This window comes from Amblyraja radiata, chromosome 9, assembly GCF_010909765.2.
Source record: "Amblyraja radiata isolate CabotCenter1 chromosome 9, sAmbRad1.1.pri, whole genome shotgun sequence".
Classification (NCBI taxonomy): Eukaryota; Metazoa; Chordata; class Chondrichthyes; order Rajiformes; family Rajidae; genus Amblyraja; species Amblyraja radiata.
Window position 1 is genome coordinate 33529297 of NC_045964.1, and position 25304 is coordinate 33554600.

The 25304-nt window shown below is 43.4% G+C and overlaps 1 protein-coding gene across 4 annotated transcripts in view; it reads right to left on the reverse strand.

The window, feature by feature from the left end:
- Nucleotides 1–25304, reverse strand: part of kif26a (kinesin family member 26A) — a 160009-nt gene that overhangs the window by 76912 nt on the left and 57793 nt on the right. For all 4 annotated transcript variants that reach the window (XM_033027043.1, XM_033027044.1, XM_033027046.1 and 1 more), the window contains exon 3: nucleotides 11283–11792. In XM_033027043.1, the coding sequence (XP_032882934.1) occupies nucleotides 11283–11792 (510 nt within the window). The remainder of the gene's footprint in view (nucleotides 1–11282; nucleotides 11793–25304) is intronic.

Below are 25304 nucleotides of genomic sequence, written 5' to 3' on the forward strand. Positions count from 1 at the left end.
ATGATTTCTCTAACTTCAAATAAACATTGGATCCCCTCGGTCTCCGTCCCTCCCCCACCCTCGTCATCGTACTAGTTTCACTGCGTTTCAGTGTCCTTATAACTCATTATTACATATCCCACAGCCAACAATGGACCATTGTGGGCTCCACCTTTCCTAGAATGTTGTTGATTTTTTTCATATTTTCCATTCATTTGTCCTATATCGATCGTTTCCCTTTCTCCTGACTCTCAGTCTGAAGAACGGTCTTGACCCGAAACGTCACCTATTCCTTTTCTCCAGAGACGCTGCCTAACCCGCTGAGTTACTCCAGCTTTTTGTGTCTGCCTTCCGTCTCATATATTCTCTAATGATGCAAAACTGACTTAAACCTGCAAATCTCTTATCAGTATCATCAAAATGCAAGATTAGAAGCAACTGACTGACAATCAATGCCTTCTTTGATCCTCCATTTAATTATTAAATTGGATGAGTGACTTTTAACAAGCTTCTAATTCCTGCTGAAGATGTTATGTTGTTATATTAACCCTCTCTCTAAACATCAGGTTTCTATCCAAATGTACGCAATATTGCCAGAAGAATTAAAGCTGTGAATGATGTTTGCTGACAGGCCATGACTGTTTATGTTGCTACATTTACTCCCAAGGCCAAAATGACCAAAGGAAGTGTTTCACTGTTTACCAAGTGACACTAACTTGCTATGTCGTAATTTTTATTCGTCTGAATGCATTAACAGGAGGTCCACATTAAAGAAGTGAGGAATTTAGCGAGTCTATGACAACCTTCTTTAGGATTTGTTCAGAGGTTTACTCAGAATAGGTACTTTACTTTAAAGTGCTGTTTGCAATTGGTCCTGCATTTTACAACCCCATTCCTCAACCATAAACCAAGGACAAAAGTTTAACTTGCTCAGTCCATCGCCCATTATTGGATAAAATAAAACCGTAAGTTCCGTGATATTTGAACAGGCAAATGTTTAACAAATCAAGTCAAGAGTGTTTTATTGTCAAATATCCCGGACAGAGCAATGAAATTCTTAATTCCAGCAGCACAAATATAAATATATATACATAAAAACAGACAAACAATAATAGTGCAAAATGACAAAACCAATGTCCTCCCGGCCTATGTAGTTCTGAGATTATTTGGAGGTTGTAGTGTTTAACAGCCTGATGGGGTTGTAGGGAAGAAGTTGCTCCTGAACCTGGACATTATAGTTTTCAGGCTCCTATGGGTTCTTCCTTAAGGGCCTGTCCCACTTACGTGTCCTTGGCACGTAAATTACACGACCTCTAGGTCGCGTTGAGGCGCACAGGCATTGTATGGCCGTGCAGGGCCGGTCCCACTTAGAAGGGCGGAGGGGTATGTAGTTGTGCGCGACATTGCGCAGGGCTCAGAAATTTTTGTAGTGAACAAAATCTTCGCACGCCAACGGCCTGTCGCGGAACTGACAGCCAAAGTGGGACACGCCGAAGACCCTGGCACTATGCAACGTCTCACCTTCAACAGCAGCAGAAGCAGGCAAACGACCGCCGAACTCGGCCTGGGGCTCACGTCCGTTGCGGTCCGGACCGCCTCCACTTCTACTCCCAGAGCGGGGCCAAGAAAATTGAAGATAGACACAAAATGCAGGAGTAACTCAGCGGGACCGGCAGCATCTCTGGAGAGAAGCAATGGGTGACGTTTCGGGTCAAGACCCTTCTTTTTAGACTGAAGAAGAGTCTCGACACGAAACGGCACCTATTGCTTCTCTCCAGAGATGCTGCCGGTCCCGCTGAGTTACTCCTGCTTTTTGTGTCTATCTTCAATTTTCTTGGCCCCGCTTGGGAGTAGAAGTGGGGGCGGATCCGGACCGCAATGGCCGTGAGCCCCAGGCCGAATTCGGCGATCGTCAGATGACGTCACACGCTCCAGACAGCTGTGCGTACGCATGGAATCGCGCCCGACCTTGAGTAGAGCTACTACTCGTGGAAAAAAGCTGTTTTTATGTCTGGCTGTGGCAGCTTTGACAGTCCGGAGTCACCTTCCAGAGGGAAGTGATTCAAAGAGTTTGTGGCCAGGGTGAGAGGGGTGAGAGATGATCTTACCCTCTCGCTTCCTGGCCCTTGCAGTGTACAGTTTGTCAATGGAGGGAAGGTTGAAGCCAATAACCTTCTCAGCTGATCGAACGATTCGCTGCAGCCTCCGGATGTCGGGCTTGGTGGCTGAGCCAAACCAGACCATGATGGAGAAGGTGAGGACAGACTCTACGATGGCCGTATAGAATTGGACCATCATTGTCTGCGGCAGATTGTGCTTCTTCAGTTGTCGCAGGAAGTACATCCTCTGTTGTGCCTTTTGACTGTATATAGACGATGATGTAAAGAGATAAGGTCAGGGTGGCTGACAGGTGGGTTTTTTACGATCTCAGTACTGTCATACTGTCTTGGTCGCCACGGGCAAGTTGGGCCTGTCTCTATGCTATATGTTTCTATGACTATATGAGGTCACTTTTTATCACACCATGCTGATTTTATTAGGCATGGATTAAAGCAGCACAAACACACATGCTGGACTTTACCGAGGGTGGGGGTAAGTATACAAGCATTGTGTTTTGACACGTATCTCAAATGTGACAAACAATCGAGAATTGCAAGGTGTTTGCCTATAACAGCACCATAAATCAGCTTTATTTTAATGACCCGAGTTACAAATTAGTGCCACATCACTACCACATGGAAGTTATGAAAATATTTAACATTCTGGCCTGTAATGATATGTGCCATCAATCTGCTGGATTCTTAACAATATGTCTACCAGAATACTTCTTCTCCAAAAGCTATTCTGTAAATTGTTGGCAAACGATGTTGGGCAGCACAGAAGCATTGCTGGTAGAGCTGATGCCTCTCCACACCAGAGACGCAGGGTTTGATCCTGAACTCGGGCATTGTATGTGTGGTTTGCGCGATCTCCCTTTAACCGGGTGGGCTTACTCCAGGTGCTCTGGTATTCTCCCACATCCCAAAGGCGTGCAGGTTTGTTGGTTAATTAGCCTCTGTAAATTGTAGGGTGGATGAGAAAGTGGGATAACATGGAACTAGTATGAATAGGTGATCTCATAGAAGAATCTGAAGAAGGGCCACAACGCAAAACATCACATGTCCATGTTCTACAGAGATCCTGAGTTACTCCAGCACTTTGTGTTCTTTTTGAGAGTGGGTCATAAGGTCATAAGTGATAGGAGTAGAATTAGGCCATTCGGCCTATCAAATCTCCACCGCCATTCAATCATGGCTGATCTATCTCTCCCTGCTAACCCCATTCTCCTGCCTTCTCCCCATAACCACTGACACCTGTACTAATCGAGAATCGTGCTAACTCTGCCTTAGAAATATCCACTGACTTGGTGATCGATAGTCTGTGTGGACTCGACGGAAGGGCCTTTTTAAATGCTGGATCTCTGAACTAATCTATTGATAAATATTCCAGTGGACACAAGATTAAAAATCTTCCATAGAACTTGAAGCTTTTATCACAACGCAATATGCTTTATTACTGACTATTTTCACAAGTTCTTATTGGCTGGTACTTACCTCATTTAGTGCTGTCTGCTCATTTTATATTACATCAGCCCGGAATTAAATTCTCTTTATATAACCAATGGTCTCACATTGAGTCATAGAAATAAATGTGAATTAGAAAACAATTACTGGTGGAGCAGTAGGCTCGAATCAATACAACAAAACAAATTTTAAAAAATTATATTCGACAAATTCAATATTGGACCAACCCAAATGACTTTCAAGTCTCAAATATAATTTTAGAATAATGATTCCTTCTACTGATAAATACTTTAAAACACAACCCTCATTAGAGAAATGCAGGTTTAATTTACATTAAATTGAATCTCCGAAAAATGCACTGAGGGAACAAGCCAATCTGACTCCATCATAATATTCCATTGGTGACTTCCTGCAGTATTGAATTTGAACAAACTAGGCCACATTTGCAAGATAAAATATTTTAAAGACTTCTTTGACGTTTTGAGTTATTCTTGTGTGCCTTTATAATCAAAAGTCATCGGGTTGGTCTCAGAAACAGTGTGATCACATTTACCGGTTACCACTTCCTCCTGAGGCTATTGACAACAATAACATGGTATCCGATTGGCTGTATTTATTATTGTTATTGTCATAACCAAACAAACAAAAAATCCAATTTAATCAAGGGCATCAATAAAACAAGACTGAAATAACTTATGGCAATGTCATAAAAGCCATACTGAGTCCATCAACTATGAATCAAGTCTTCACAAGACAAATTTAATGGCACTAACCCACCATGTCATAGACATAGGAACAGGAAAAATATATAGCGCTATCATATTCCATCTTAACGAATGCAAGACTTTCAATTCCTACATTTTATTTATTTATGAAGTCAATAGAATCCTTCTCATTAAAGAAAGCCAATAGACTTTCCTTCCCATTAAAATAAGGAGGTCGAAATATAAATTAAATTAAAACTACTGAATGACTAAAACCTGATCAGGATTTATAGGAAGGAACTGCAGATGCTGGTTTATTCCAAAGATGCAAAATGCTGGAGTAACTCAACGGGTCAGGCAACACCTCTGGAGAAAAGGAACAGGTGATGTTTCAGGTTGGAACTTTTCTTTAGACTGAAAGATAAGAGGTGGGGGGGGGGGGGGGGGTGAAGTGTGGAGAATTGGTGGCGAGAAAGGCCAGAAGAAATCATGGCTGCCAACAAATTACCTCAGGAAGGGTGGAGCCAGTAATGGCCCATTGTTTGCTGGGGAAGATGTGCTAATGGATGCAAACAGTGAAACTGGTAGGTTGACTTTATTATGATGAACATATTATGGGGAATTTATTAAGGGGAACAAAGAAATGGCAGATGAGTTGAACAGGTACTTTGGATCCGTCTTCACTAAGGAGGACACAAACAATCTTCCTGATGTACTAGTGGCAAGAGGATCTGGGGTGACGGAGGAACTGAAGGAAATCCACATTAGGCAGGAAATGGTGTTGGGTAGACTGATGGGACTGAAGGCTGATAAATCCCCAGGGCCTGATGGTCTGCATCCCAGGGTACTTAAGGAAGTGGCTCTAGAAATTGTGGATGCATTGGTGATCATTTTCCAATGTTCTATAGTTTCAGGATCAGTTCCTGTGGATTGGAGGGTACCTAATGTTATGCCACTTTTTAAGAAAGGCTGGAGAGAGAAAACAGGGAATTGTTGTCAAATTAGCCTGACATCGGTGGTGGGGAAGATGCTGGAGTCAATTATAAAAGATGAAATAGCGGCACATTTGGATAGCAGTAACAGGATTGGTCCGAAGCAGCATGGATTTACGAAAAGGAAATCATGCTTGAATAATCTTCTGGAATTCTTTGAGGATGTAACTAGGAAAATGGACAAGGGAGAGCCAGTGGATGTAGTGTACCTGGACTTTCAGAAAGCATTTGATAAGGTCCCACATAGGAGATTAGGGGGCAAAATTAGGGCACATGTTATTGGAGGTAGAGTGCTGACATGGATAGAAAATTGGTTGGCAGACAGGAAACAAAGAGTAGGGATTAACGGGTCCCATTCTGAATGGCAGGCAGTGACTAGTGGGGTACTGCAAGGCTTGGTGTAGGGACCGCAGCTATTTACAATATACATCAATGATTTAGATGAAGGGATTCAAAGTAACATTAGCAAGTTTGCAGATTACACAAAGCTGGGTGGCAGTGTGAACTGTGAGGAGGATGCTATGAGTATGCAGGGTGACTTGGAGAGGTTGGGTGAGTGGGCAGATGCATGGCAGATGCATTAATGTGAATAAATGTGAGGTTATCCACTTTGGTAGCAAAAACAGGAATACAGATTATTATCTAAATGGTGTCAAGTTGGGAAAAGGGGAAGTACAATGGGATCTGGGGATCCTTGTTCATCAGTCAATTAAAGTAAGCATGCAGGTACAGCAGGCAGTGAAGAAAGTGAATGGCATGTTGGCCTTTATAACAAGAGGAGTTGAGTATAGGAGCAAAGAGGTCCTCCTGTAGTTGTACAGGGCCCTAGTGAGACCACACCTGGAGTATTGTCTGCAGCTTTGGCCTCCTAATTTGAGGAAAGACATTCTTGCTATTGAGGGAGTGCAGCGTAGGTTTACAAGATAAAATTCCGGGATGGCGCGACTGTCATATGCTGAGAGAATGGAGCGGCTGGGCTTGTACTCTCTGGAATTTGGAAGGATGAGAGGGTATCATATTGAAACATATAAGATTATTAAGGGTCTGGACACGCTAGGGGCAGGAAACACGTTCCCGATGTTGGGGGAGTACAGAACCAGGGGCCACAGTTTAAGAATAAGGGATAAGCCATTTAGAACGGAGATGAGGAAACACTTTTTCACACAGAGAGTTGTGAGTCTGTGGACTTCTCTGCCTCAGAGGGCGGTAGAGGCCGGTTCTCTGGATACTTCCAACAGAGAGCTAGATAGGGCTCTTAAAGATAGCGGAGTCAGGGGATATGGGAGAAGGCAGGAACGGGGTACTGATTGGGGATGATCAGCCATGATCACATTGAATGGCGGTGCTGGCTCGAAGGGCCGAATGGCCTACTCCTGCACCTATTGTCTATTGTCGATTGACTAGGATAGGGGAGGGGGGAAGAGATTGAATGCAGGAGTTAAGGGCCTGTCCCACTTGGCGATTTTTTCGGTGATTGCCAGCATCGTTGAATGACGTATCAGATCACCGAAAAATTTGCGGTGTGATGCGGCGTGATGACGTATGACACGCGGTGTTTTTTCAAGTGTCGCAACATTTTTTTTGTCACTGTTGGATTTTGAAATGTTCAAACTCTTTTGACAACACTGAGATGACGCCAGCAGTCGCTGAAAAAAATCGGCAAGTGCGACAAGCCGTTTACTTGAAATTAGAGAAATCAATACTCATACTGCTGGGTTGTAGGCAGCCGAAGCAAAATATGAGGTGCTGATCCTCCAATTTGGGTGTGGCCTCATTCTCACTGTGGAGGAGGCCCAGGACAGAAAGGCCAGTGTGGGAATGGGAAGGAGAGTTAAAGTGTTTGGCAACCGGGAGATCGCGAGATGGCCGAGGTGGGCTGAGTGAAGGTGTTCAGCGATTTAGTGCAGTATCATAGTTATACACTTCACAAATACTCGCTTGGCCACACAGTTTAAATTCTGCCATCACACGATGATGTTGATTACAGTTACTGTACACTGCATTCACAATTTCCTCCATGAAGGATGTGCACAGGGTAGCTAGAAACAAAAAATGTTGGTGATACTCAGTAGGTCGGGCAGTGTCTGTGAAGAAATAGTTATTCATATAGATGCTCTTTCTTCACCAAATATAGACACATATGCTGTAACTCAGTTGAGTAACTCAGTGGGTCAGGTAGCATCTCTGGAGAAAAGGAATAGATGACATTTTGGGGCAAGACCTTCTTCAGACTCCTTTCAACACCATTTGACCACCAGGGCAGCACAGTGGCACAGCAGTAGAGTTACTGCCTTACAGCGCCAGAGGCCCTTTTCGACCCTGACTACAGGTGCTGTCCCTGTGGCTGCATGAGTTTTCTCCGGGGGCTCCGGTTTCCTCCCACATCCTAAAGACGTGCAGGTCTGTAGGGCAATTGGCTTCCGTAAACTGTGTCAAGTGTGTAGGATAGAACTCATGTACGGGTGATCATTTGTCGGCGCAGATTTGGTGGGCCAAAGGGCCAGTTTCCATACTGTATCTCTAAAACTAATACTGAGAAGGAAACATTAGGAGAGTGTTTGAAGTTAGAAGGAGATGCCTTTTGGCAAGAGGCTTAGGGAGGAAATTCAAGTGCTCAGGGTACAGGTTTGTAAGCTAATTGTAAAATTTCAGTAAAATTGTAAATTGTCCCAAGTCTGTGTAAGATTGTGTTAGTGTGCGGGGTTCGTTGGGCGGCGTGGACTCGGTGGGCTGAAGAACCTATTTCCGCGCTATCTCTAAACTAAACTAAGGGATGTGTAGGAAGGAACTGCAGATGCTGGTTTACACCAAAGTTAGACGCAAAATACTGGAGTAACTCAGCGGGTCAGGCAGCATCTCCGGATAGAAGGAATGGGTAACATTTTAGAAACATAGAAACATAGAAATTAGGTGCAGGAGTAGGTCATTCGGCCCTTCGAGCCTGCATCGCCATTCAATATGATCATGGCTGATCATCCAACTCAGTATCCCGTACCTGCCTTCTCTCCATACCCTCTGATCCCGTTAGCCACAAGGGCCACATCTAACTCCCTCTTAAATATAGCCAATGAACTGGCCTCGACTACCCTCTGTGGCAGAGAGTTCCAGAGATTCACCACTCTCTGTGTGAAAAAAGTTCTTCTCATCTCGGTTTTAAAGGATTTCCCCCTTATCCTTAAGCTGTGACCCCTTGTCCTGGACTTCCCCAACATCGGGAGCAATCTTCCTGCATCTAGCCTGTCCAACCCCTTAAGAATTTTATAAGTTTCTATAAGATCCCCTCTCAATCTCCTAAATTCTAGAGAGTAGAAACCAAGTCTATCCAGTCTTTCTTCATAAGACAGTCCTGACATCCCAGGAATCAGTCTGGTGAACCTTCTCTGCACTCCCTCTAGGGCAATAATGTCCTTCCTCAGATTTGGAGACCAAAACTGTACGCAATACTCCAGGTGTGGTCTCACCAAGACCCTGTACAACTGCAGTAGAACCTCCCTGCTCCTATACTCAAATCCTTTTGCTATGAAAGCTAACATACCATTCGCTTTCTTCACTGCCTGCTGCACCTGCATGCCTACTTTCAATGACTGGTGTACCATGACACCCAGGTCTCGCTGCATCTCCCCTTTTCCTAGTCGACCACCATTTAGATAATAGTCTGCTTTCCTGTTTTTGCCACCAAAATGGATAACCTCACATTTATCCACATTATACTGCATCTGCCAAACATTTGCCCACTCACCCAGCCTATCCAAGTCACCTTGCAGTCTCCTAGCATCCTCCTCACAGCTAACACTGCCCCCCAGCTTAGTGTCATCCGCAAACTTGGAGATATTGCCTTCAATTCCCTCATCCAGATCATTAATATATATTGTAAAAAGCTGGGGTCCCAGCACTGAGCCTTGCGGTACCCCACTAGTCACTGCCTGCCATTGTGAAAAGGACCCGTTTACTCCTACTCTTTTGGGTCGAGGCCCTTCAGACTAAAGGGGGACTAAAGGCATGGCAGGAAATGATGCGACAGAACAAGTAGGGAACAAACAAAGAACCAGAATTGGGGTAAGCTAGCAGATTGTAAGAAGCAAGACTACAAGGGAATTGAATAAAGAGCAAGAATTTTTTAATTGAGCTAGTTATGTTATAGAATGAATAGCTCTGTGATATTCAAAACTACTCTAATCAAAAATTACACACAAGAAAAAATTGGGGGATTAAAAATTATACATGCAGCTTTCCTTATAACAGATGGTGAAAGCTGCGGGAATCCAAAATATCTTTATTGCATTAATGATATAACACAGTATACTAATGATACTACAATTGCAAACGAACTCTGCATATGCTATCTGGCTTCTCCATTTGCCAACATCATCTGGTTATCTTCTAAGCTCCTGTTGCTCACAGATTGATAAATTCTATCTTCTCTTGTGGATATTTTCCACAGTAGAGTCTTGCCACAGTGGTGTTGCATTTCAGAAACCGAGGCGTGCTGCAGATGAGACGAACACAGATGCAGTGGCTAGAATAGCTGAGGCTGTTTAGAGATGCAGCGTAGAAACAGGGCTAGGGCGGGACAGTGGTGCAGCAGTGTTGCTGCCTTACAGCCCCAGAGACCCGGGTTCAATCCTGAGTACGGGTGCTGTCTGCACGGATTTTGCACGTTCTCCCTGTGACCACGTGGGTTTTACCCCAGGTGCACCGGTTTCCTCCAACACTCCAAAGATGTACAGATTTGCAGATTAATTAGCTTTGGTAAAATTATAAATTGTCCCTAGTGTGTCGGATAGTGCTAATGTACAGCGTGATCGCTGGTCGACGCGGAATCTGTGGGCCGAAGGGCCTGCTTCCGCACTATATCTTTCTGAAGTCTAAAGTAAAGGCCCTCCTGCTCAACGAGTCTGTGCCGACCAGCGATCACTTTACACTAGATCTATCCTTCACACTAGGGATAATTTATAGAAGCCAATTTCATGGTCTCCAGAGATGCTGCCTGACCCACTGAGTTACTCCAGCACTTTTTGGCTATCCTTGGTAAAGCAACATCTGCAGTTGCTTGTTTCTCCAGATTGATTCAGAGGTCAGGAGTGACTCTAATTTGCCCTAGTTTGCCAGTTGTTTGGTGTTAGAAAATGAACAAGTGTTCATTAGTTTCCTATATTGTTATGGAAATGCCAAGATGGTCACACCAGCAAGTTTTTAGTTTAGTTTAGAGATACAGCATGGGAACAGGCCCATTGCCCCTCAAGTCCACATCAACCAGCGATATTCTAATTATCCCACTTTCTCATCCACTCCCTGCACACTAAGCGCAATTTACAGAGGGTCAATTAACCAACAAATCTGCATATTTTGGGGGAGGAAACCGGAGCACCCAGAAGAAACCCACTCAGTCACAGCGAGGACGTGCAAACTCCATACAGAGAGCACATAAGGTCAGGATCAAATCCAGGTCTCCGGCACTGTGAGTCAGCAGCTCTACCAGCTGCGCCACTGTGCCACCCTTCCATTTTGATCTGCATATGTTATTTGCGTCGGAATTAAACAAACAATAAAACACAAGAAACTGCAGAGAATTTTGTACGCAACCCCGCATCAGCACGCCAACCAATATCCCTTCCACTGACTCCATCTACACTTCATGCTGCCTCGGCAAGGCCACCAGCATGCCTTACCCCAGTCTCCCTCTTCTCCCCTCTCCCACCAGGCAAGAGGTTCAGAAGTGTAAAAAATGCATACCTCCAGATTCAGGGACAGTTTCTTCACAGCTGTTATCAGGCAACTGAACCATACTATCAACAACTAGAGAAATGTCTTGACCTACCATCTACCTCATTGGAGACCCTCGGATTATCTTTAATTGGACTTTATTGGACTTTATCTTGCACTAAAAGTTATTCCCTTTATCCTGTATCTGTGCACTGTGGACGGCTTGATTGTAATTATGTATAGTCTTTCCGCAGACTGGTTAGCATGCAACAAAAGGTTTTCCGCTGTACCTCGGTACACATGACAATAAACTAAACTAAACTGAAAAAAAAGTTACTCACCAAATAGTTATGAGGAAGAAAGTTGTTGACCCTGGAGATGCTCCACATACCCTCGAGATACTGCTGTGCTTGTATGGTGACTGAGTTCAGAGCATTGCTCAGACCACTGGAACCAACAGTGACTTGAACACTGGACTTGGAAAGGCTGCCAGCACCCTGGCACCAGCCTGGTCCGTTCCGTCTCTCTGCACCAGATATCACATTTCCAGATTTTACCGGCTGCCTGCTCATTTGTCCTCTGACAAAGGGCCAATCTCTTTGCGATGACAGTGTGACCACATTTTGGGGAGCGTTGCCTGAAGGAACGGCATTGGTAGAGTGTGCGGGCTCAGGTATACCCTGACCAGATACTTGACCGAGATGATGGACCGTCTGAATGGCTTCCTTCCGCAGTTGATTCAGATGCGTCGCGCAAATCTCGCACCTGCTCTCGCCGCCATCATTTCGACCTCGTTTCGAAGTGTCGGCCACTTGAAGCTTGTCAAAAATAAACGCCGAAAACCCTGGCTCCTGGAAATGGAAAACAGACATCAGCTAACTTGGACAAATTGCAAATCATCCCTATTAGCTCCACAGTCACATTTCGGATGGTATTAAAACCTCTACAAATCTACGTGTAGCTTTGCCTCATGGAACATAATTGGTTCATAAATCATATCCGTGTGCAAAAGTATAAAAATAATTATCAAAAATAAACTGACGCTCGATGCATACCTGATAACTACACATCTACTTACACTAATAATTAGCTGTGCATTAAAGAGTTGAATGTAACTGTGTGTTTAGCACTCAGGAGATCGTCTAGTTAGTGAGCCTTATTAATGAAACATTAACGTGTTGCAAAGGATCTTTTGTTGTAAAATCTAATCAGAGAGAAAATAATCCTCATAGCATCCTGAACAAGTTAATGTCTGCTGATAAATTGCTGTGGTGTAACCCTTGGCCTTAGCAATGAATAATCCACCAGGTCCATTAACAAAGACCTTGTTGGGGGAATACACTAGAGTATCCTGGTGTGCCAGGGCAGAGTGACCAACATTAATGGCTCTGACCTAGACAGTTGTCACATTGCCTGTGAACCTGCAAACTATCGGTCACAGTTCCTGAGTTCACAGCCACCCTCTGAAGTGTGAAAATGTTTCCACTGAGGAGATCATTCAAAGGCAAATGTCTCTTCTCTGCTGCCAGTTAATTTATTTTGTTCTTTTTTTTCAAGCAATCCCTTTAAACTTGTTTCATGGATATTCAGTTTTCAGGGTCCCAAAGCCCAGTGCTGTCATTATTTCTCCACAGTGCCGAGATATTTCAGCTATCAGTGCAAAAAACACTCCAGAGTCGGCCCCCTGTGTACAGCGGTGGATGCTTTGGAAAGGGATTAAATCCTGCACAATGCAAAGCTGTTACTGAAACTAATGCCACACATGGACGTGGACCAAGTAAATGCTCTTATATCATGCCCCGTGACAATTACAGGTTACAGGAGGGATCGCTGGGACAGCTGAGAACATTTCCCACCATGCACAGGACACTGAAGGCAACAATAGAACATGAATAATCCACAACACAAGATGCCTGAGCAGCCTACCCTTGTCTAAACCTTCCTTTACCAAAGGTCACAGTGACGGCAGGAGTTTCATTGAATGGTTCAATGGTACTTTGTTGGCACATGTGCCGAGGTACAGTGAAATTCACTTTTGTATACAGTTCAGAACAAGTATCACTATACATAAGCACTTAGATACTCTTAGATAAACATCTCAGATAAAATACAAGTGTATAGCAGTGAAGATAGACACAGTGCGGGAGTAACTCAGCAGATCATGCAACATCTCTGGAGATGGTGGATAGGTGACGTTTCGGGTTGAGACCCTTCTTCAATCTGCTGAAGGGTTTCGACCCGAAGCATCACTTATTTCTTGCCTCCAGAGATGCTGCCTGATCCGTTGAGTTATTCAGTATTTTGTGTCTCTCTTCGGTGTAAACCAGCATCTACAGATCGTTCCTACGCAAGTGTATAGTAGTAATACACTGATACCATACAATTGCATAGCAGTAGTACACTGATGCCATACAAGTACATAGTAGTAGTACATGATACTTACTATACATGTGTATAGCAGTAGTACGCTGAGACAGTATACAGAGTCGCCAGATTTTAGCGCCATACAAAGTTACAAATATTATGATTGACAAAGATGTTGTCTGGACCTGAAACCTGAGCTATAGGGAGAGGATGAGCAGGCTAGGATTTTTTTCCTAGGAAAGGAGAAGGATGAGAGATGAGGATGAGAGTGTAATAGCATGAGAGGAATAGATAGGGTGAATGCACAGAGTCGTTTACCCGGAGAAGGGGAATCGAGAACCAGAGGACATAGGTTTATGGTGAGAGGGGAAAGATTTAATAGAAACTTTTTAACCTAGAGGATGAAGGATATATGGAGCTGCCAGAGGAGGTAGTTGAGGTGGTACTATCACAATATTTAAAATACATTTTGACAGGTAGACGGATAGGAAAGGATTAAAGGGATATGGGTCAAACGTGAGCAGGTGGGACTAGTGTAGATGGGGCATCTTGTTCAGCATGGACAAGTTGGGTGGAAGGGCCTGTTTCCGTGCTGTATTACTTGAAATGTACTTAAAAAAAACGAATAAAGTGATTATTACTGTGCAAATAGTTGAAGAAGTGTCATGCTCGGTAAGCGGGATTCAGACCCTTAGATGAGCACACAAAATGAACAAGGGCTTTAATGGACCAGAATCGCCAAGACATGGCAATTATTGGTGCAACAAAAATTGTAAATTGCCCGCTGTGTGTGTAGGATAGTGTTAGTGTGCGAGGATTGTTGGCCAGCGCGGACTAAGTGTGCTAAAGGGTCTGTTTCCACACTGCTAACTGCGGATTGTACAGTTGCTGCTTTAAAGTGCCAGAGACCCAGGTTCGATCCTGACAAAGGGTATTTATTGTCTGTACGGACTTTGTACGTTCTCCCCGTGACCTGCGTGGGTTTTCTCCGGGAGCTCCGGTTTCTCCCACACTCTCAAGGCGTACATGTTTGTTGGTTAATTGTCACGGTAAAAATTGTAAATTGTCCTTCGTGTGTGTAGGATAGTGTTAGTTTGTGAGGACGGACTAAGTGTGCCAAAGGGTCTGTTTCCACACTGTAAACTAAACAGATGGCTGTGGATGCCAATTCACTGGATGTTTTCAAGAGAGAGTTAGATTTAGCTCTTAGGGCTAATGGAATCAAGGGATATGAGGAAAGAGCAGGAACGGGGTATTGATTGGGGATGATCAGCCATGATCATATTGAATGGCGGTGCTGGCTCAAAGGGCTGAATGGCCTACCCCTGCACCTATTTTCTATGTTTCTATGTAGACTCAAGTAGGCTGTTTCCTTACATTATGTGCTAACTGCGGATTGTATGGCATTAATCACATTGATCTGTATGCAAAAAAAAAGAATCTCACTGTAGCTTGGCACCTGTGATAATCAAGGAAACATTGACCATTGAATTCTTGGTGTGGGCAAATATGTGTTGCTCTAAGCTGCTGAAGCCACAGAGGCATGTAGTGAGCATCAGTGACCCAGAGCCAGGGAGTGAAAAACAGGCAAGGTTTATCTTCTCGATCAGTAGCTAGAGACATCTGCTGGAAAGCAGAGAGAAGCCTTCAAAATCAATAGCTTGCTCACACACACACTGCATGAAGTCTGGCCACTTGGGTGTTCAGCTACTGAAAAAACATGCCAATCATGAGTCAGCAAAACCGGACATGAAAACAGGAGGATTCAAGCAACAAAGCTCAACTGTCTGAAAAAGGATCTCGACCCGAAACGTCACCTATACCTTTCTCCAGTGGTGCTGCCTGACCCGCTGAGTTACTCTAGCATTATGTGTCTTATCACTCATCTTTGCCTCATCAAAAAATTAATAATATTGGGCGGCAATATTGCTGCCTTACAGTGCCAGAGTCCCGGGTTCAATCCTGACTATGGGTGCTGTGTATATGAAGTTTGTAGGTTCTCCCTGTGACTGTGTGGGTTTTCTCCAGGTGCTCTGGTTTCCAAAGACATACAGGTTTGTAGGTTAATTGACTTCTGTAAATTGTATCTATCGTGTAGTGTACAGAGTGATGGCTGGTCGGCACGGACTCGGTGGGCCGAAGGGCCTGTTTCTCGCTGTATCTCTAAACTAAAATAATAGTATAAAAGGTCCCCAACCTAAATCAGGAATTAGAGCATTAAGTCTGCATTCCCAAATCTGTAATCAATTTGAAGCAATCATTTTAAAAGGCATAAATATTTTTTGTTTCCATAATATTCAGTCACCCATCTGCTTAAATTTGCTTATTGTAGATATACTGTGTAGAAGATAATTTAGAATCAATTTTGAGTTCCATTATATAAAATTAATGTCCATCACATTTGCTGATAACTGATTGCTGCTGATTCTTGCAACTTAGGTGTTTTTTTCAAAAACATTTGCATAACAATTTTCCACATTTTTGCATGTTCACCCTGTCAACATTTGCTCTTTAGGCTTGATCATTTTGAATATCACTTTGAGCAGATATTCATAAATCCTCTTTGTAGAAAGGAACTGCCGATGCTCGTTTATGCCGAAGATAGACTCAAAGTGCTGGAGTAACTCAACGGGTCAGGCGGAATATCTGGAGAACATGGATAAGTGACGTTTTGGGTCGGGATCCTTCTTCAGACTGAAAGTGGAGAGGAGGGAACTGGAGGTCAGAACAGGCCAGAACAAAGCAGGGCCGGCAACACCCTGAAACTTCACCCATCCTTTTTCTCCACAGATGCTGCCTGACGCACTGAGATACTCCAGCACTTTGTGGTTACATTCATAAATCCTCTTGCTGTTTGCAATCTCCCTGAACTATGCTCTCAGTGGTCAATTCAAGCCAGTTTCATACATCCCCCACTGCCTCTGGGCAGTTTCCAACATGTTCCAATGCCTGAAAAATCTCCTCCTGAGCCATCCATGATTTGCAGTTTGCCCCCTCTCCCCCTCCCTCCATCCCGCCCCCTCCCTCTCCCCCCCCCCCCCTCCCTCCCTCTCCCCCTCCCTCCATCCCGCCCCCCTCCCTCACCCCCCCTCCCTCCATCTCCCCCCCCTCACTCTCCCTCCCCCTCCCGCTCCCCTCCCTCTCCCCCCCTCCCTTTCCCCCCCTTCTCTCTCTGCCCTCCCTCTCTACGCCCCCTCCTTCTCTAGACCTGCCTGCGAGTTGGGGGCTATGCGTCAGTAGATGATGGGGTAAAAGGAGCAAATTGATAATATTAATATATTAACAAGGGGGGCAGTTAGCGTGTGTGCGGGGGGTAGTTAGTGTGTGTGTGGGGGTGGTTAATGTGTGTGACGCCACATGCCGCCCCCCCCCGCCCCCCCCTCAACCGCACGTTGGGGGAACAGACCCAACGGGTCTGCACTTGGTCTAGTTTATTTTAAAAATCCATTTTGTCATTTATATGGTACTTCCATTTTTATCTAGTTGAAAAGGTGTACCGGAATAATGTCAAGGAATTTTGTCTAGCAATGTAATCCACTAACGGACCTTATGGCATTAACAGAAAATGAAGAACATGAATCTTGATCAATAAATTCAACACTCATAACCTTTTTGCAAAATAACAACAATATTCAATACAATTGATAGACACAAAGTGCTGCAGTAACTTAGCAGGTCACGCAGCATCTCTGGAGAAAATAAAATGGGTGATGTTTAGGCTGAAGAAGGGTCCCAACCTGAAACGTCACCCATCCTTTTTCTCCAGAGATACTGCATGAATAGATGACTTACTCCAGCACTTTGTCCTCTTTTCTGGTGAGCTGGACCAGGCTTTGAGGTAAGAAACAGGCAGCAGTTTACAGAGGTGAGATGTTGCCGAGCATTGAACTCTCCCATCTGGAGTTAACAAGGGCATCATGGTTATCTTGGTCATGAATAGGATGAATATGCAGCAGGGGAGCTGAGGCAAGGACAAGCTGGCCGATATATGGAGATGGAAATATTTCAAACCCTTACTGACCAACATGAGATTAGAAAACCTTGTTTTGATTTAGAGAAAAATTCTGTGAGACACGTCCTGGTGTTTGATTACTTTGGTTGATAACAGCTTTACATTAGCTGAAAACTTCCAGTGTGGATCCACAGGGTTCAATAGAAAGCCGCTCAAAGGGCCCAGGAAACTAATTTTGTTGTCATTTAAAATCCACGTCCTTATCTGATGCAGTCCTTCCACTGTTGTATGAATTTCCCTCTTGCTCACATCAAATGCGAGAAACCACATCACAAGCATTGCAACCAACCCTTTATTTTGCTTAGTCCATTATACCGGGAGCCTGTCTCGATTCAAAATGATCAATTTGTCTATTATAAAGAGAAACACAACAAAAAATATCCACTTTAAAATCTGCACAACCACATTAGTTATTTATGAGATCATAGGGATTGTAAGTTCATAGAAGGCATTGTACATTTGTTGTTTGTGAAGGGGTTTCTGTCACACAATACCTCCAGCAACATGTCAACATTTTGTAAGTGATGAGAAAGTTTACAAATTATAATTTAAAACTCATAAAAGATTAACCATTTTATTTTGCTGATCTGTCTTATATGACTCGGTGCCAAATAATCTTGTTCCAGAGGAAACAGCTAAGAAGCCTGTTTAGACGACACTCTATGAGCTATCCAGCGATATTACACAACACTAAAGGCACCATATAATTAGAAATTATTGTTGTTGTTATTTACTTTGGTTCTCTAAAGGGGAGCAATCATTTGTTTTCTATTGTGTAGGAAGGAATTACAGAAGCTGTTTTACACGGAAGATTGACACAAAGCGCTGGAGTAACTTAACAGGTCAGGCAGCATCTCTGGAGAACAGGAATAGATTATGTTTTGGGTCGAGACCCTTCTTCAGACTGAGAGTCAGGGGAGAGGGAAACTACAGGTAAGAAAAGGTACAGAACACATCAGAGCTGGCACCGATGAAAATGGAGCCCACAATGGTCCATTGTTGGCTGGTGAAGAGGTGATAATGAAGGGATATGAACAGTGGCAAGAGGACTAGGGTGAGAGAGGGATGGAGAGAGAGAGAATGCAAGAGTTACGGATGTTAGTGGGCGATTTTATTCACTGAACTTTATTGGCCTAATCTTACTTTACTATCTTACACTAAGCCTTATACCCTTTATCCTGTATCTGTACACTGTGCACATTTGAATGTTAGACTTTAGAGATACAGCATGGAAATAGGCCCTTCGGTCCACTGAGTCTGCGTCAACCAGAAATTATCCCATACACTAGGATTATCCTACACACTAGGGACAATTTACAGACTCATTTAACCTACAATCCTGTCCATCTTTGGAGTACAGGAGGAATCTAGAGCACCTGACGAAAACTCATACGTTCACAGGGAGAACATACAAACTGCGTACAGACAGGACCCATAGTCAGGATTGAATCTGGGTCTCTGGTGCTGTAAGGCAGCAACTCTATTGCTGCGCCACTGTGCCGCCCTTAAATTAATTTGCTGACTGGAAAGCAGGCAATAAAAAAGATTTCCACTGTACCTCGGTACTCGTGATAATAATAAACTAAACTGAACTCAACACTGCTTGGAGCAGCCTGGCCATGTGGAGCAGAATTGTATAGATTCAAGCAAAATCAGTTCAACTGACACAGGGACCATGGAATTCATTAGTGCAGTTAATCTGTGTGATCTTGAGGACAACAATATATCTGCCAGCATTTTGTGTCTTGATTGCTTTTCAAATCCTCTTTCTGCAAAATGTACACAGTTGACACTGCACGTACTTCGAATCAGTCTCATCCATAATGCAGCACTTAGTCAACTAATCTATCAACATTCAATTTCTACGCTCACAGGAAGGTGCCAGAATGCCTTTTGGGACAATGTGGAACTCCATCCAGTAATAAGCTAAGACAAAAAGGAGGAACAGATTGGCTAACAATTCTACACCTCAATACACAGAGGATGTTTAACCAGGGTTGTCTTTTCCCATTTGAAATTTTATGTGATAAACCAGTCCCAGTCTACTTAAACACTCCTCGCACGACAAACTGGTCAAACGGCAATAGACACAAAATTGCAGCGAATTGTGAGCGCAGCTCAGACCATCACACAAACCAACCTCCCTTCCATTAACTCCATTCGTACCTTGCGCTGCCTCAGCAAGGTTAGCAGCATAATCAATGACGAGTCGCACACTGGACACTCCCTCTTCTCCCCTCCCCCATCGGGCAAAAGGTATAGAAGTGTGAAAAATCCCACCTCCAGATTTAGGAACAGTTTCTTCCAAGCTGTTATCAGGCAACGGAATCATCTTACCACAACTAGAGAGCAGTCCTGAATTACTATCTACCTCATTGGTGACCCTTGAAATTTACTGACTTTACCTTGTAATAAAAATTATTCCCTTATCCATACACTGTATATGGCAGAATTGTAATCATGTATTGTCTTTCCGCTGACTGGTTAGCACACAACAAAAGCTCTGCACCTCGATACACTAAACTAAATTAAACTGAACAAAAAGATGGAGTAACTCAGCAGGTCAGGCAGCATCTCTGGAGAAAAGGAATAGGTGACGTTTCTGGTCGAGACCCTTCTTCAGACTGAGCCAGGGGGGAGGGAAACTAGAGGTATGAAAAGGTTCAGAACAAATCAAGAGCCAGCACCAATCACCAAGGAAAGGTGGTGCCCACAATGATCCATTGCTGGCTGTGGTAGAGGTGATAATGTAGGGATATATGGATGTGAACAGTGGAACTAGCAGGATGACTAGGGTGGGGCAGGGTCAGAGAGAGTGGGAATGCAAGGGTTGCAAAATTAGCGAACACAATGTTCCTACCGCTGGGTTGTATGCTGCCCAAGCGAAATATGATGTGTTGTTCGTCCAATTTGCGTGTTGTCTCATTCTGACAGTGGAGGATGCCCAGGACAGCCAGGTCAGTGTGGAAAAGGGGAAAGGGCATTAAAATGTTTGGCAACCGGCAGATTGTGTAGGCTAAGGAGGATTGAGCATAACTGTCCAGCAAAATGATCCCCAAGTCTGCATCCAGTGGTGACCAACAGTGTAAATGCTCACACATACGGCCCCCCTTCATAAGAAGAATGGCCAGTATGTGGAGTACCGAATAGCAGCTGGTTCCAGGGAGGAGAAGTCAGCAATCTATCCCATTCCAAATCCTCTCGGGGACAGTCTTGACCATTGCAGCTGGCCCTTTTGTGCTAGCGATGTGAATTTTGGAGATTAATCAAAAAACAATTGATTTTTCTTAAGACAAATCAAATAGTCTGATAGAAATCCAATAAAGTCTAGTCTCAAATGTCCTTTGGATGCCCTAATGAATAACTATAATCTTTATGTTTACATGGGAATAAAGAAATGTTAGTAGTCACAGTATCTGGGTCTTGAAACAAATAAATTCATTGTAGGCTGCTGCCTTATAAATCATGGTTTTGCTATCAAGGGGTGGTCTCCTCTGCAGATTATTTTTCCTTCGAGCGGTGTCCAGAATGTGAGATATAATAATCGATGCCGTTACACAGTAAACATTTGGACAGCGATGATTTATTCTTGTGTGAAACCTGATGGCTGAATCAATGAGGGAAAAAAAGTGACTTCATGCATTCCAATTTAATAAGTATAAATCACTGATCAAATTCAGCAGACATTTAAAATATATATTTTACAAATTAAAATTGAGCTGATATTAGGATCGGAATTTCAATGTCATTCATCAACAGTGCCAACTTCTATAAAATCTCAGTTGTGCCCTTTAATGCTCTTTGTGCAGTTGTATCACCTCTATTATGGGGAGCGTCAAAGAAAAAAGGGAGAGTAGATTTTATTTATCACTGAAGTTATGCATGTCCTTCTAAAATTGGCCAAAATTCACAACCATTAAAAAGAAAATTCTTAATTGTTCATGAAAAAAAAATTCACCAGATGCTGGAGAAAAAGAACAGGAAATTGGGATGAAATGAATAATCCTTTCAGAATCATAGTATTTTAATGATGCAACTCCATGGCATTTAAGAGTCAACTCCATGATGCAACTCCATGACATTTATACACATGGTCCACCCCAAGTGAGAATGCGGAAGGTTCCCAACCCAAAACGTCACCTATCCATGTTCTCCAGAAATGCTGCCTGATTCGCTGAGTTACTCCAACAATTTGTGTATTTCTTTGTAAACCAGCACCTGCAGTTCCTTGAGACTCACGTCTCATGTTGGGACCTTCCTTCAGACTGAAGAAAAGTTCCAACCCGAAACGTCAGCCACCTTTTTTCTCCAAGGATGCTGCCTGACCTGCTGAGTTATTCTAGCATTTTGTATCCATCTCCTTAGGTGTAAAACAGTTTGTAATGTTGGAGTAAGTTTGTAAGTTATGAAGTTTCAGGCATTGGATTTGATGAGAACCATACTTCGGTATTCATTTATTTTTTTAGAAAAAGATTAGCCACTTAATGGTAATAACCATTGCAACAAAGTCCATCAACTTCCTTGCTTTGACATAGTCCAGAAGCTGAAAAAGGGTGGCACAATTGCACAGTGGTAGAGTTGCTGCCTTACAGCACCAGAGACCTGGGTTTGCTCCTGACCTCGGGTGCTGTCTGTGCAGAGTTTGCACAGTCTCCCTGTGACCATGCTGGCTTCCTCCGGGTGCTCCGGTTTCCCGCTACATTCTAAAGAGGTGCGGGTTTGCAGGTTAATTGGCCTATGTAAATTGCCCTGAGTGTGTAGGGAGTGGATGAGAAAGTGGAATAACGTCGAATTAGTGTGAATGGATGGCGTGTACACGGTGGGCTGAAGGGCCTGTTTCCATGCTGTACATTTAAACTAAACCTAACAAGTGGTACAGCTCAACATTTGCACAATGGATCACTGGCCTGTATTCATTGACTGTTATTGGAGGTTACTGGTAAATCAATTCCAACAACATCTGAATAGAATTCCGTAAAACATGAGACAAATAACACCTGTGTACGCGGGCTTTCTGGAAAGATTTTAACATTCTTGGGTTATATTCCATTAACTCTGAATTGCCAAAAGCATCTATTCATCACCAAACATTCATTCTGTTATCACTTCCATCTACACACTGTTGATCTTGGCAGTCTTGCACACTGCTTCACTCACTGTGTCTCTTCTCTGATTGTAGACGTTAAGCTTTAGAGATACTGCGTGGAAACAGGCCCTTCAGCCCACCAAGTCCATGCTGACCAGCGATCACCCCGTACATCTGCATTTCTTTGTTTCTACATTTAAACTAAACCCATCAGCCTGAACGTGATCCATATCCCTCCATTCCCTTCACTTTCATCTGCCTGTCTAAATCAGCTTTAGAATGAATTGTCCTTTTGGTTACGATGTGTAATAGAAAATAGCACAAGAACAGGCCCTTCGGCCCACGATATCTGTGTTGAACATGATGCCAAGACCCTTTCTTATCTACCGGCACATAACCCATATCCCTCCATTCCCTGCATATCCAAAAGCCACTCAATGCCACTTTAAAATGCCACTAAATGCACTAATCTGAAATTATATTTTATTCAGTACAATTGCTGCCTATAATCTCTGAATAAAATCTGTTCCATAGAACATATTCACCAATTAAGTTTCAAAAAGTAGCACACATTATCTCTGTACTTTGTATTTATAATAGTGGGGAAACCAATTTGCTTTCTTTATAAAAAGCTGGCTGCACTTTCAGCACTTTCCACAAGTTCTAATGCGGTATTGTACTTCCTGCTCCTTCCTTTGAAGCTGCAGATTGATCAAATAAAAGTTGCACTTCAGTCAAAGGCCCAAATGGCATTGCCGTTCAGTTGTAATTAAACAACAACCATTAAGTCTACTTCAAAGCAGTTATTGGCTTTGAAGAACAGATCTAACCACCTACTTTAAGAGGTTATCTACTTTGCAGGCAAATCCAGCAAACCTTTGTGCTTTTAATAAGTGTGCCCTAGCTTTTCCCACCTTTTTTTAAAGCAATTCATAGATATTTGAATGTGATTTATTTATTAAGCAAGAATGTGCTCTCTTACCTTTAGAGGGGAGATGAGGAGGAATGTCTTTAGTCAGACGACAGTGAAACGGTGGAATTCATGGCGGAGCGGAGATTGACAGATTCTTGATTAGTACGGGTGTCAGGGTAATGGGGAGAAGACAGGAGAATGGTCTTGAGAGGGAAAGATAGATCAGCCATCATTCAGTAGCGGGTGGAGTACATTCGATGGGCTGAATGGCCTAATTCTGCTCCTATGACTTATGAGTGGCAGTTCCCTTGTCTCATGAACTAATGTTATAGGGTCAAGCTATGCGGTGATCAACGAAGTGCATCAACGTATTTATGTTCTTAGGCATCTGAGAAGATTTGAATGTCCACAAGGATTCTCTCAAACTTCGACAGATGCACTATAGAAAGTATTCTGACGGGATGCTTCTCAGCCTAGTTTGGCAACTGCTCTGCTCTTGACCGCCTGAACCTGCAGAGAGTGGTGAACACAGCCCAGTCCATCACAGGCCCATCACTTCATTCCAACCTGACGGTGTGTTGCATCAGGAAGGCTGGAAATATCGTCAAGGATGCCTGGCACCCTGGCCATTCCCTTCACTTGGTTCTACTTTCTGGGAGAAGATACAGGAGCTTGAAAGCCATGGCATTCAGACTTAAGAACAGCTTCTTTCCTAATGCTCCCCAGCTCCTGAACCAATCACCCATTCCACATCCTCTTCCCGGAAGTGCTGCCACAGACTCTTATTCTTAATTCTATCTAATTTAGTTATTCCATTCGGGACATTCCCACCTGAAACATCATCTATTCGTTTTCTCCAGAGATGCTGCCTGACCCCCTGAGTTACTCCAACATTTTGTGTCTATCTTCAGTTATGCCATTATTGTCCTTTAATATCCTTTTGCACCACTTTTCAACAATTGCAACCTTGCACCATTCTGCTGTTTTACACTCATCATTGTATTTATTGTAGTATTTATCATTACTGTATGACCACTGTTTACTCTGTGAGCTTCATGTCAACATGGAATTTCATTGTACTCTGGTATGGATGATAATAAATGAATCTGAATCAGAAATGCCCTCCCAGAGTTAGACTAGGATTCAATGGAAAGCAAAAGGGGTGCTGTCTCAAGAAGAGGTAACTGTTAGCCAAAATACCAAGTGAACGCCCACTCATTATGTAGAGACAAGGAAATGCAGATGCTTGTTTACAATGAAAAACACAAAGTGCTGGGTTTACCCAGCGGGTCAGGTAGCGTGCTTGGAGAACATGGATAGGTGACGTTTCAAGTCAGGACCCTTCTTCAGACTAATCAATCTGAAGAGCGGTACCGACCCACAATGTTCTCCTGAGATCTGCCTGACCCGCTGAGTTACTCCAGCACTTTAAAATCATAAGACTCTTATATCCATCTTTCTAGCATAGAACATGCCATATTTTAGCAGCACAGCACAGCACTCCATCATAACTCTACACATCCGAGAATATACCAGATATGTTTTATAAGCTCAGGAATTTTTCATGCAAAGGTAAACATTATTGCTAATTAAAAATATACACAACATTCTACAGACAAATGAAAAACTTTTCAGAAAAACTCTTCAGACGGTCTCAGCGTCAATACGTTCATTTGTGAAACTTAGAAGTTTCACATTTATCTTTAAACAAAACCAAGCATCCTTGCCACTCATGTGGCCTGCTGGGGTGATAACCCTTCCCCTGTTTGAGGGGTCTCGCCACCGGACTTTTCCCCTCAATATCCAGCAGCGGAAGGACCCTAAACTGTTGTCCTCCCCCACAGAGCCTTAGCGTTGGCTGCACAGAGCTTCAGTGCATCCCTCAATATGTACCAGGGCTCTCGCTTAACTTTTTTTCCCTGTTGCCAGCCGGGCAACCTTGGCAGCTTTTTTGGTTGCCAAATGACAGTTTAGGTGGTCATTTAAGA